The sequence below is a fragment of the Eutrigla gurnardus genome, assembly GCF_963514095.1.
Source record: "Eutrigla gurnardus genome assembly, chromosome: 2".
NCBI classification, from domain to species: Eukaryota; Metazoa; Chordata; class Actinopteri; order Perciformes; family Triglidae; genus Eutrigla; species Eutrigla gurnardus.
In genome coordinates, this window is record NC_139916.1 from 26664032 (window position 1) to 26678693 (window position 14662).

General features: G+C 43.2%; 1 protein-coding gene across 1 annotated transcript in view; it reads left to right on the top strand.

The window, feature by feature from the left end:
- angpt4 (angiopoietin 4) overlaps positions 1-14662 on the top strand; it is a 49851-nt gene that overhangs the window by 18381 nt on the left and 16808 nt on the right. The window contains exon 2 of the mRNA XM_084024081.1: positions 14475-14630. Coding sequence (XP_083880207.1) covers positions 14475-14630 — 156 coding nt within the window. The remainder of the gene's footprint in view (positions 1-14474; positions 14631-14662) is intronic.

The window sequence follows — 14662 nt, forward strand, 5'->3', positions numbered from 1 at the left end:
TTTTGTTATGGGGTGTGGGCAATCTGTTATGTGTAATCTGTTTTTATATTTTTGTTATGTGTAATTTATTGTTGGGATTGTTACAGCTCATGTTGTATTGCTTGTTTGTATGTTGGTTGTTTTATTGCAACTGACGGTCCTTGTGGGATCATCAGATTTCATGTGCGAAGAAACATCTGGGCGAGGACAATCGTTTGGTTGAAGAGCTGAAATCGTGCAGCGCTCAGCTCAGAATAGAAATAAATGGTCTCTGTTGATTCCAAATCCACTTGAGATATAATGTCTGTCCCCTGATAATGATATGTAGGCCTTTCAGATGACTGTGCAGCCTCAACCTCTTCTTCTTATGTAATGCAGCAGGATTGAGGACATCGAGACTTTCATGTTAAGGGGGGGTTAGCTCAGGAGGTAGAGCGGGTTGGCTGGCAACCGCAAGATTGGCAACCGCAAGATTGCCGGTTCGATCCCCGGCTCGATCCCCAGCTCCTCCTAGCTGAGTGCCTGGTGTCCCTGAGCAAAACACCTCACCTAATTGCTCCTGACGAGCTGGCCGTCGCCCTGCCTGGTTGACTCTGCCGTCGGTGTGTGAATGTGTGAATGAATGGGTGAATGTCAGTCATTACTGTAAATCGCTTTGGATAAAAAGCGCTATATAAATGAGGCTATTTACCATTTTATGTTGATCTGTTGGTAAATCATTTGTTTGTGCATCGGTGCTACGTCTGTGAGACTTCTCTTTTTCTATACATAAGTTCATGTAGGTTGTCATAGAAATGCAGACAGAAACTTCTTCCACTTCGTCCCTCTAAAAGACTACGATCAGATAGGACCCACCTTCTGTTCAGCAACCAATTAGTAAGACAGACAACCCCGTGAGCATGACGGTGATAGATAAAGAAGGTTTCTATCTGCCCTACAATCTAAACCGTGGCAGCCTCACCTGATCTATCATGCGAGGAACAAAAATAAATTGTTTCTGTTTTACATCCAGAGCAGATCAACTCAATTTTATAACACACAGTGGCCATCGCATCAACATTAAACATGTATTGAACATACAATCGCACTGCTCTGCAGAATGTGGATTACTGTCAACATGTTTTAGAGTGAAACAATTCTTCCACATAACATCAAGCCCTGAATGAGAACAAGATCTTGTGATTTCATTGCTGAATTCTGAGACTCAAAATTTCTATAATTCGGATCTTAGTTGATGGTTTTATTTGTTCTTCATCTGACTAATTGATCCGTCATTCAGCCATAGAATGTAGATAAGAAGTGGACATGGTCATTGGTTTGTGGACGACAGTTTTGAAGCATTTTGGCCGTCGCCATCTTGGAATGTTTGCAATCGGTGAAGGAAGTGACCATATTTGGACTGTGGAGGAGCGACGGGTGGATCTGATGAACACAAACTGCAGAGCAGCACCCTTACTGGATCTGGATCCATCTGGATTTTGGTGTGAAGCTGCTAACAAAGTTAGCTTCATAATTCAAGGTCAGCTTTACAGCTAAGTGTTAAAGTCACCTTAGTAGCTAACTGCATTGGTAGTCAAAACATCAGGTAGGTCGTCCTGCATAAAGACATTTCGGAGACACACAAGAAGAACTGTGGAGTTAACATTAGATTATTCCAGCAACGGCCTCAGATTAGTCAAATAACAAACTCAGATTCGTTGAGCAACAAACTAAGATTAGTCTATAGCAACAAACTCAAATGAGTCCGGCAGAAAACTCAGATTCCTACTTTGACTAAATTTGACCTGCCGAGTCCGGATACATCCTTAAACATCAGACCCTCTTCAGCATCTCTAGGAGCCGTTTCTGGGGCTCGGGCCAGACGTTGAGACACGACATATCAGAAGACAAATAGCTCAGAGGAGGAAACACAGAGAGAGAGACTGTGAGTGAGATTTATCTTGTGTTCAAAAGGCCAGCAAATCAGTTAGCGGAGCAGACGGACTGTTATCAGCTTAATGAAGAAGTCCCCTCTCCTCCTCAGTGTGTGTGTGTGTTCATTTTGTTTTCAAATCCCAGTTTAAAGAGTAATTCGTCATTCTACAGCTGTGAGTTGGCATTGTGGGAGATTTCAGTTGCCATAGAGGTTGAGAAGCTAAGGGCAAAGGGAGGACGGACTGATGGAGGAGTCGGAGGAGGAGATGGTGGTGAGATATTGGATTAATAACAGATGAAAGGAGGTGGGAGTGGGGGATGGAGGGTGGAGTAAAAGAGGGAGAGATTCCCAGTGACTGGTGGCCCAGTGCCAAATGACCACAACCACACGCTTCCTGGAAAATCTCTTTTCTCAGTCTTCTGTCTGATTCTTACATAGACACTAGTGTAGATACACAAAGTTGTGGCGTGAGGCCAGGCTCAAACATTGCCTTTTTATCAGACAAAAGGGAGAAACGTTTGTCTCTTGGGGACAGAAGGTAGTCAGAACTGCAATGTAATCAGATATTTGCATATTTGCCCTCTTACATACAAAGAAGACTGTTGGACAGTGTTTGACATATGAAAGTGCAGCTGAAACATAATTTCCAGACTATCGATCTGACTTATGCTGATGAGCTGGCACTGGCAACCTACGGTCCTGAAAAGTGAAGCCCATGCTGCAGTGCCTTAAACAGTTAACATTGTAAACATGAGCTTATGTTCTCAATGGGGTATGCTTTAGGGCAGGGACCACCTTGTGATTGACAGGTCGCTACCGTGTTCTTGCTACTTTGCTAGCATGCTACCAATGCATAAGGTCTAAATCCAAAATGCCTAACTCGACAATTTAAAACCACAGTAGTCCACAAACAAATGGGGGATGTCATGATGACTACATCCACTTCTTTTATACAGTTTATAGTAATATGCTGAAACAGGATAGAGAGGGAGGATATTACGTTGGGAGAAATTTGATTTGATGGTTAAAAACATTAGCTCACAACCTTCTCTGTCATCATATTTTGGATTTTGATACAAACCGAAGAAACTTGATATGCTGATATAACCTGGGATGTGATCTAAAAATAATTTTTAATTTCAGCTGCTTAACTTGACACTGATGTGTCAGTGGTAATAATAATTCTTCTCTTTAAGTGTTAACTGAATGTTCAAGTCGGCCAGAAATGACATTTTATAAACTTAAGCACTCAGATACGACTCAAAATTTTAATTTGGGTCTTTTATATTAAGTCACATAATTATTTTCTTATAGATGAAAAAATCATGAAACAGATGAGGAAACAGCAGGGAAAGCTTTTTTCTATTCTCCAGATTCTCTCTTTCTGTTGCCATCGCCGTCTGTTTCTGGTCTCCACGTCTTGTTTAATCCACCTCGCTGTCTATCAAAGCCTCCATCATCGAGTGGCATTCATCCAGCACCATCTGTTCAAACAGTCATACTTTATTTATTGTCACAGGACACACAGGTAATATTACAGACCGTCTGATATTATCCTGCAGCCGTCACTGCCTCTGCTCAGATATAATCAGAGCTGAATTTGTAATCCAATCAAACAATTTCTCAGTTTGCATTCTTTCACTGGGTCCTTTTTCTTTCTTTACATGAGAGCATTAACCTCCTACTGGACATATTCATACATTTTACCTGACCAGAGGGGTAAACGGCCCTGATCCGTCATTACTGCTGCGTCTTTACATAGATCCGTCTGACTCGTAAAATGGATTCTGTAAAATAAATAATTAAATAAATGCCTGTATTATTAAAGAAAACATTTAGTTGTTGTATTACTGGACAATATTTGTTTTGTCCTGAGTGAAACTGATAACAGAAGGAAGTAATTTTTTTGAGTCTCCTCATTGTCTTTATATGAACAAATTGGCTATCCTTACTTTGTTATTAAGTTATACAACTGTGGAAAATCTTGCTAAAACAACTACATATTTGATTACCTGGAAGGATAGTTGTCCCTTATTGGACCCCCTTCACTGTAAACTTAAACACAACATTATAATATCTTTGAAAGGAAGTTTCAACCAGAACAGGAGTAGAATGGACATTGAACTGTTTTCAGTGTTTGGCCATTGCAAAAGAAAATGGAGACAGTTGTTTGTTTTTATGGAGAAACGATCGTCAGTGGGGCCGTGAAGTGTTGTTGCCACTCACCGGGAAGACAACGGATGCAGTTCTGAAGACGATGTCTGGACAGTTTTCTCGGTAGCTACTTATCTTGTTAGCTAGGTATCTCTTTCCTTACCCAGACATATGTCAAGCAAGTTTGCTAGTTAGCTAGGTATCTAGTTAGCTAGGTGGCTAGTTTCCTAGATATCTTGTCCTCCAGAGATCGGTGTCTGGCAAGTTTGCATGTTTGCTACGTATCTAGTTAGCTAGTAAGCTAGGTATCTAGTTTCCTCTGTATCTTGTCCTTCTCCAGAGACACGTGTCTGGCAAGTTTGCTAGTTAGCTAGGTATTTAGTTAGATAGTAAGCTAGGTAGCTAGTTTCGTAGGTATCTTGTCCTCTGAAAAAAGATGTCTTACAAGTTTGCTAGTTAGCTAGGTAGCTTGAGTGGCAATGGTACGTAAAAATGAACATCCTGTACATAGATTGAACCTTTGGGTAGAACACACACACAATTACATCGAAGTACAGAGTCCACACTACCTTATAGCCTTAAAATCTTTTATCTGCACACACACACACACACACACACATACACACACACTGTTGACTTAGCCCATCTGGTTCTGATTGTGGTGAGATGATTGAGATGTTTGTCGTGGAAGAAGTGGTGACCCAGCAGTCTAACTGACACACACACACACACACACACACACACTCACTCACTCACTCACTCACTCACTCACTTACTCACTTATTTCCTCACTCACTCCCTCACTGTGTGCTGCCACCCTTCAATATGCTGATAATTGTGTTGTTCTAACACACAACACATGGTCATTAGACTGATATGCAGTTCAGTGACACAGCATATAACTTGGTTTCAACACATAAAGATGAATATGCATACAAATGAATAGTCTGAATATGCATGCAGACTGTGTGTGTGTGTATATATATATATATATATATATATATATATATATATATATATATATATATATATATATATTGTGGCGCCCGCGGGACAGAGGTAAGGAGGAGGGAACCGGGAAGCATATAAATAACGTGTATGTACCAGCACTCTACATGTTGCCACAGCACTCTATCCCTCCAAGGCACCACGCAGGGAACGGACGGCGTGCCATATATGGAGTTCCGATTGCCCATCAGAATCACCGGCGTGGAGGAACACGGCTTGGAGGAAATCAGCGCAAGATGACAGGAGGGGATAAAAGGAGACAACGGAGAACACGTTCGTGTGGAGAGTAAGGAGATGATGAGAGAGAGAGAGAGAGAGAAAACTAAAAGCCCTGTGTATGACCCGCTTCTGTAGGAGAGCCTGATCGACCCCCGGACCGTCTGACTACCCGCCTCTACTTCGACCCCCGCCTGCCTGACCGCCGCCTCTCCCGCCGAGCCCCGGACCGTATGACTGCCCGTCCCCGTGTACCGAACCCCGCTCTCGCCCAACGACGTCGCCTCAGCCTCAGCCCCCTCAAGCCAGCCCCGCACTCCGCGGCATCGACAGCTTCCCTGCAACAGTCTTTAATAAAGAACATTAATTGTGAATTTGGTGTGGACAGCCCTCTTTTCCCTGAAATTGGTCACGTAGCGCCTTCTCGTAACCCCGAGGGCGCCACAATATATATATATATATATAGGATGTCACCTGTGCAACAAGTCCAGGCGTGAAATTTCCACTAAATATTCCACAGTCAACTGTTGGTGGTATTATAACAAAGCGATTGGGAACAACAGCAACTCAGCCACGAAGTTGTAGCGCACGTAAAATGATGCTGGGTGAGCAGATGTTGAGGCGCATAGTGCGCAGAGGTCAGCAACTTTCTGCAGAGTCAATCGCTACAGACCTCCAAACTCTGGCCTTCAGATCAGCTCAAGAACAGTGTAGAGAGCTTCATGGAATGGGTTTCCATGGCGATCAGCTGCATCCAAGCCTTACATCAGCAAGTGCAATGCAAAGCATTGCATGCAGTGGTGTAAAGCACGCCGCCACTGGACTCTAGAGCAGTGGAGACGCGTTCTCTGGAGTGACGAATCACGCTTCTCCATCTGGCAATCTGATGGACGAGTCTGGGTTTGGCGGTTGCCAGGAGAACGGTACTTGTCTTGTCTTGTCTCGGTACTTGGAGGGGGGGTGATGGGTTTGGTGTGGATGAACTTGACTGGCTGCACAGAGTTCTGTCATCAACCCGATAGAATACCTTTGGGATGAATCAGAGCCGAGACTGAGAGCCAGGCCTTCACGTCATCAGACCAACATCAGACCAAACTACTTTATGACTACAAGTATTCACATCTTCCATTACTAACTGCACCGATACAACTATGTAAAAAATCTACTAAGTAAAATACTTGCATTTTAAATCTCACTAAAAGTACAAAACTATTAGAAGTGTTGTGACTCTCCAAATCTTAATATTACATTACATAATAAAAACATGAATCAATGTGTAGGCAGTATGTTGACTACTTCAAATAGAGTCAGGTAAAGTCAGTGAGGCCCAACCATGTGGAAGTCTTGAGATCATCCAGTTTTGGAAAAAACCTCTATGTGCACCTAGATCTTGTTGTTTGTTTTGCAAAAATCCACCGCACCCGTATCATCCTGTCCACTCAGCGCAGTTCACAGTTTGTGCACATGCCACAGGTCCCACCTCCCCCCTCACGCATGTTACAATATCACAGGCACACGCCTCAAGCTAGGCATGTACGCTTAATGATGTTAGCAGTTGCTATCTATGAGTAAGTTAGCCAGCCTACCTCTGTGTAGCGTGTACTCCATGCCGTTTATCGATGAGAGAAAACACGGGTGCGTTCACAGGAGTCTGGTGCACGCACACTGACGAGCACTCGATGGGAGGGAGCGGAGGAGCTTGATGGTAGAGGGGGAGGGGCGTGAGTGTTGGAAACATTCCAAATTTGATTGAGTCAACTCCATCTGCCAGACTTGCCGACTGCAGCTTTAACTAAAGAGGAAAGAAGAAAAAACAAATCAGCATAATCACTACCTTGGTCAACTACAGATGCCTCACAACTTGACAACAGCATTGCAGTGCTTGGAGGTAGGCATCAAAGCAGGCTGCACAATATCACCCCTGGCTTTCACAATGGCCATCGGGGCCTCTAAATGGGTGGTTAGAGGTGAGCAAAACAAGGCTGGGCATCCGTCAGTGGTCTGAAGAACATAGAAAAGGCCCTGCTGCCTGGGAAACTTAAAGTATGGCGCCTACAGTTTGGAATGCTCCCCAGGATAATATGGCCACTCAATGTATATAAGGTCCCAATAACACCTGCGGAGAAGTTGGAGCGAGCCATGGCTTCAAATGCGGTTTTCCCAATGATATTTAAGCAACATTAGCCTCTATGTCCTTGAACTACCTCTTACAGGACTAATGGAGGAATACAAGTGCTCAGAAGCGCAATTCCAGATGATTTTTAAGGACTCCAAAGACCAGACCATCAGCAATGTGACGCCACCACTGCTATCTGGGTGGCAATGGACACTCTGTCTGATGCAGTACAGCAAGGCACATTAGCTGTGGGGCACAAAGACATTGTGGGACATGTCCAGGAGAGAAAAGGAGGCTTTGGCGTTGGAGAAAACGATCCGACTTGGTGCCAGACCACAACTTCAGAATGCAGAAAGTTGGTGGTCGAGGAGGTGTGTCCACAGGAGGAGACTGCAAGAAGCGAAAACGCTGTCTCTCTTGCCAAACTCTTTGCAATTGATGCGGTGGGAAGGTGTGGAGACAACTTTGGGAAAAGAAGGCATGAGACCTAAGCAGGGCCTGGGATTGGGAGACATTGAAATTAACCAGCGACTCATTGTTCCAACTGAGATAGCTCCCATAAACCTTAGTCCAGACCTGGTACTCATTCACTGAGGACTGCGGTAGATCTCACAGTCCCATGGGAGGATTCTGTTAAAGTAACCTCTGAGTGTAAAAAGCTCCGTTACATGGAATTGACAGCAGAAGCAAAACAGCGCAGCTTGAACACCAAAGTCTACCCGGTTGCAGTGGGATGCACAGGATTTGTGGCTTCTTCCGCCATCAGACTTCTTAGTCTTCTTAGTTTCCATCAGGTTTTATATATATATATATATATATATATATATATATATATATATATATATATAAATGTAGGACATTTTACAGATTATCACAGCTAATAAACCAAAATCACTACCACGACTGGGGGCACCATTGTCAGACATTTTCCATTTCAACACATTGGTGCAATGGTAAAAGAAGTTTTGTTTTTGTTGGGGTTTATTCCTCCTCTCTGCTGACTGCAGGCTGCAACAGAACATGTAACATTGATTCAGTAATTTGTTTTTGGATATGCCGTGTTTGGCCCTCGATTGATGCGGAGTCCTCATGCTGGCGTCCTGAGGGATCCAGACTCACAATACCAGGACTAACTTGGATCCTCTCCGCTATTTTCCCACTCCTACTTCTTTCACAACTAAAGCGTTCCCATGAAAAGCATGAACAGTTACTTAAGTAGAGAAAGTGAAAGTTAAAATTACATCTGGTTCTTGTTTCATTCTGTTCTATGAGCTGGACAGGAACACTGGACCATGAACTGGACCATAACCATAATAATAAACATTGTCTCTTCACTGATCAGAGATACTTTTAATCACAGTGATTAAAAGACCACCGTAACCTTGATGTGATTAAAACAAACTGTGAAGTCCATATAGGATTCAGAAGGCATTTTACTGAAACTCTTCTTGTACTTTACTTGATAATTACATGTAGAGTCACTTTAATTAATTAATAACAACAATCAATATCAGTTGATCCAGGTCATGCTCTTTGGTGCTCATTACAGTTTTAACAGAAAAATATCCAGTAATTATGTGGTCAGTGGTTCCCAAAATTGTTTTCTGGGGGAATTTTTTTAATTGACAAAACATCTTGACCTAATTTACAACAGGCCATATCTATGAAAAATGAGAAGACTGAATCTGTGCATAAATTAACCATTTCCACATCACCTGATATTATTTTAAATGTTAAAAATTCAGCTCATTAATACGGGAGTCCAACTGATTTTTGGGGCCAATGACGATTCCCATATTTTTGGAGTAAAAAAAGACATATATACGGTATTGTGTATATACACACACACACACACACACACACACACACACACACACACACACACACACACACACACACACACACACAAAATACAATAATGCATCACTGACTCTGCCCTAACCTGGTTCACATCATACCTGACAAATCGCACCTTTCAGGTTACATGGAATGGATCTATGTCCAAACCCTGTTCTCTGTAAATAGGTGTCCCTCAAGGCTCAGTATTGGGGCCGCTTCTGTTCTCATTATACACCGGATCACTGGGCTCTGTGATCACATCACATGGATTCTCCTACCATTGTTATGCAGATGACACCCAGCTATTCCTCTCTTTTCCCCCAACCTCCAACACTCACATTGCAACTCGCATCTCTGAATGTCTGGCAGTCTCTGTCTGGACCACTGCACATCACCTCAAGCTTAACCTGCATAAAACCAAACTCTTCATCCCAGGGAAAAGACTGCCCTTGCATGGACCTGTTGGTCACTGTAGAGGGCATCACAGTATTGCCGTCGTCAGCTGCGAGGAGCCTGGGTGTAATCCTCGATAACCAACTATCCTGCACCCCCTACATCACTGCTGTGGCCCGATCCTGCAGATTTTCCCTCTACAATATTCGCAGGATATTGGACAGGATATTGGACAGGATATAAGGATGCAACGCAACTCCTGGTCCAAGCACTGGTCATTTCCCGCCTACTGCAACTCTCTCCTGGCCTCGGTGACTAAACCATTGCAGCATATCCAGAACGCTGCAGCACGCCTTGTCTTCAATCTACCCAAATTCTCCCATGTGACCCCCCCCTCCTTTGTGACCTCCACTGGCTCCCCGTTGCAGTCCGCATCCAATTCAAGATGATGGCAATGCCTTCAAGGCCATCAATGGAACGGCATTATCTACCTCCAAACACTGTCACTGGTCAAACCACACGCCCCGAAGCGAGCACTTCGCTCCTCTACTGCAGCTGGCCGGCTGGTACCACCATCGCTGAAATCAAACAAATGTCGCTCAGCAAAGTCCCGACTCTTCTCTGTTCTGGCGCCTCAGTGGTGGAACGAACTCCCGACCAATGTCAGGACAGCAGAGTCACTTGCCATCTTCCAAAAAAGGCTCAAGACTCACCTGTTCAGACTTAGCCTCGACTCTGCATAGCATGACTCACTTCCACCCCACCCCCACAAACAAAAATTCCTGTTCTATGTTCTTACCTAAAGCACTTTGATCATAGCACTGCTGTACTTAAGGTGTTCTTGCTGAACATCTACCACTTATGAGGACCTAACACTTTATCGGCAATGACGTTATGTGGTTTCTTTCTTTCGACAAATGTAGTTATTGTAAAATGCTTTGGACAAAAGTGTCTGCTAAATGCCCTAAATGTGAATGTAAATGTAAACTGCATGTTAGAGCATGCTACTGCATGTTAGTGCATCTTAGTGCCCCAGATTATGGAAGAAATTTAATTTTGGCCCAAATAAAATCTCCTGACCCAGCTTTGGGTCCTGAACCAGTCTTTGGGTATAACTGTGTTAGACCATCTAAAAATCTATGAAGTACTCAACACAAACACCACGGATGTATAAATACAGAAATCTGCTCTCGGTAGTGTAGTCCTCTGGGAAATACAAACTGAGTGTTTTCATCATATCTTGATAGGCTTTCAATCAATCAAATCACTTGATACTTCTTGACAGCAAAGCATAAGTAAGTAAAGTACTTAGTTACATCAAACTACTGAACAAGACGTAGAAGAAAATATGTATGATTGCAATCTCTGCAACCTTTCCGTAAATGTCCTAAATAAGGATGGAGGTCACCTGAAAGCTTCCTACTTCCTGTTGGTTGAAGTGTCTGTCATGTGTTTTCTGTTCCGTTCAGTTAAATTATAAAATTTTATAAACCTTTCAAGAAATGTGATAACGAGTAAGATTAACTTCAGAGTGCAATTACAAGCTATTTGAAGGACAGAAGCATTTAAACCTGTTGCTGTTGATGTGATTGTTCTTTCATGTGGTGTGAAAGTAAACCTGCATAATCATCTTCTGTTCTTCTCTTTCTCACTATGTGACACTTGTAGATTTCCATTTTCAGGTAAATAAAATGTTTCTGTTGATCTTGATCCCCCACTGGGACAAAGACTTAGCAGCAACACTGTTTGATCAATTCAAACTTTGTTTGGTGCACCTCAACACTTATGGTCAGAAGAACATCACACTACTCCGTCTGTCTCCAGTGTGAAGGCTGATAAGTGTCCTCAAGTGACTTAACTAAATGAACATCATGCTGGATTGAAGAAGAGTTAAAACTAGAGATTGAGATCATAAACTCATGTTTACAATATTTATTGAAATAATAAATCAAGTGAGAAGGGTCATTTTCTCATAGCCTTTTATACAATCAGACAGCAGTCGCCCCCTGATGGACATTAGCAAGAATGCAGCTTTAAGGCACTGGCTTCACTTTTCAGAACCGGAGGTCAGACTTTCAAACTTTTAACTTGTTCCTCTCGTAAAAAGATAGTGGAAGTGAACCTGACCTGGTCTCTGATTGTATCATTAACCAACCTTTTTGCTACACTAGTCCACTTTCAGCTCGTCCACCAGTCCCTTCAGGTCTAGAGCTGACTGCACAGATCCCGACACACTCCAGTGACCCGCATTGCACTTGTTACCCCAGATCCCTATCGATGCTACTTGCCCAGTGCGTCAGCCTTCTTATTGGGGCTGTTTGGTGACCCAGTCCCCCCCAACCCCCCACTCCCCTTCTGTGAAGTCACCCAGAGGGCCAGATCACAGCGGCCAACATGTGGCTTGAGTTAGCGTCTCAGAAACAAGCCCTCCATACGTGGGGTGGTCTGCGTAGTCCCAGAGGTTGTTGGTCGGCTTGTGTAGTTTATGATTGTGTGTGTCTATGCCAATTTCTGTGTGCAGATGTTTCATGTATCATGTGTGTGTGTGTGTGTGTGTGTGTGTGTGTGTGTGTGTGTGTGTGTGTGTGTGTGTGTGTGTGTGTGTGTGTGTGTGTGCGTGTGGTTGTAATCCTACAGCAGGAAGTAAGGGTCAATTAAAAAGTCAGCATATTGTGTCTCCAGAGACTTGGCAAAACAATAACAAGTAAAAGAACCTGCTGAACTTTTCTTGTTTATTTCAATTACTCTCTATTTTCCCCCCCGTTAACATCATTCTGTTCATACTTTAAATTCAAAGCAGGCTTGCGGCTAGTTTGTGTTTCGTGCGAGTCCTGGTTGGACCAGCAGAAGCCAGGTGGAGGTTCTGTCTTTGGTCCGTTTATCTGTGTAGCATCTGCGGAGGCAGAGAAGTTGGTTCCAGCTAGTTTCTCCTCGTTTGATTATCTGATTAACGTCCTGGTGCTTTACAGCATTTTGACGTCGTTCCCCCTCCGTGATCCAGGTTCCAATTTCCTGACTCACACTAAAGTCCAAACGCTGCGATACCAATCTGGAAAAATCAGTTTCTGATGGAACAGAGCGACATTGGTTTAACGTGAAGCTGGAGTGAAGCAGACTAAACATAATAACACTTTGACTGAGTAGTGAGAATGAGCAGCATGAACGACGGAGATGATAAAGTCAATCAGTGAGGATAACATCGGCAGCTGAAGGAATAAAAGCAGGAAAACAGAACGTTAGTCAGCGCTAATGAAAAATGAATCAGCTTTCAGATTTAAAACAAACAGTGAAACTGAAACGACTGACGTGGTTTTTTATTACTTGAACTCAGCAGGTTTTTGTTCCTTTTTATCAGCGAGTTAAAAGGTTTCATTCAGTCCTGAAACATGATCCGCTTAAATGATTGAAAGGTATCTGACACATATCTCCTATGGTTCTCATGTTCATTTGCTGTCATGAACGAGGCTACAGATGGGCTGGACACAAATGCACGACACTGGGCTTGAGACAGGCAGGTTTTATTCAAACGAGCAGAGGTCGATACACAGGAGATCAGTCAGCACAGGCAGAGGTGTCCAAAACGTGAGGCAAAAAGGCGAGGTCGAGAAAAGGCAGGCAAGGTTCAAACCCGGCGTGACTATGACTGTGAAACAACGCTGGGATGAGGACTTGACGTACAACAAACCGGCGACGAGACAGAGGGAGACATGAGGTTAAATACAAGAGGTAACGAGGCTGATGGGAAACAGGTGGGAATGAACAATCAGGGCGGGGCAGACAATCAGACCAGGGGAAGCACACGAGGAAGGGGGTGTGACCTGAAAGGAGACGAGAGGTAACTAACACAGTAAACAGAAAATGACATACACATTCATAAACTAAAGTAACGGGCAGCACACGAGAACGAGACATGACATTTTCCAAACCGAACGTATTGAAAGTTATCATTAACTTCCTGTGCTTTCTGGTTACTTTGATTTGAACAAACTTGAGGTGGCGATGAAGCTTCAAGAACATTCATACACATGAAGTAAATAATAAACATCATTCACTTCATGGAAAATAAGAAAGAAAAAATCACTTTAAGAAAATAAAAAAGCAAAGGAAAAACATGTATGGATGTGTACACTATTTAAGCATTTCTGGTAGTATTTCAGAAATTTAAATTAGTTGATGAAATGGCATGAAAAAGGATTAAGTAAAAATGTTGATCAAAACACAAGATTAACATTATCTGAAATATAAGCATAACCCTATATCCATAAAATCAATGACATCAGTGTTTGTAAATAACAGAATGATGGTAATCAATTTTACGTGGCAACCAGAGGGCTATTGAACAAATCGTAGATACGGGATTAAAACAAACTTGATTGAATAGAGATAAATAAGTTAAATGATTAAGACGAATTCTGTGGTTGGATTAATTGAAGAAAAGTGGTCCGGACTCAAACTGGGCCTGAACTTCCCCTCCCAGTGACTCATCAAACAGCCCCACTGGTAACTGGCTGTCCCACTGGGACCAGTGTGTTTGTTGGTCTGGAGATATATTTATCAACTCCCAGTGCTTCTCAGTGGCACTGAAGACGTGGAGTCTGAGGAACGGACGGACCGGCAGACTGTTTATTTGTCACAGTGAAAGGTCACGCATGGCAGAGCTCATTGGCATCGTTCGATATTCCCAGAGATTTGAGAGACCTGCATCTTTAAATACCAGACCTCCTGACACGTTTGATCTGCACTCTGAGCTTTTGATAAGACTCATTTCTCATATTGTAAAGCCTCATGGACTAACTTGAATGAAGTGGAAACAAAAGTCCCAAATCAACCTTTGTTTTTCTTTCTCCTCATCAGTTGGAGAACGTCATTCAGAGGAGCGTAAAGCCGGACACCGCCAACATACCGTCGCACGTCGTCCACAACCAAACAGCCGCCATGCTGGAGATCGGAACAAACCTCCTCACGCACACAGCGGAGCAGACCCGCAAACTCAACGTGGTGGAAGCCAAGGTGACGAGTTTACTTCACTTTCATCCGGTCAC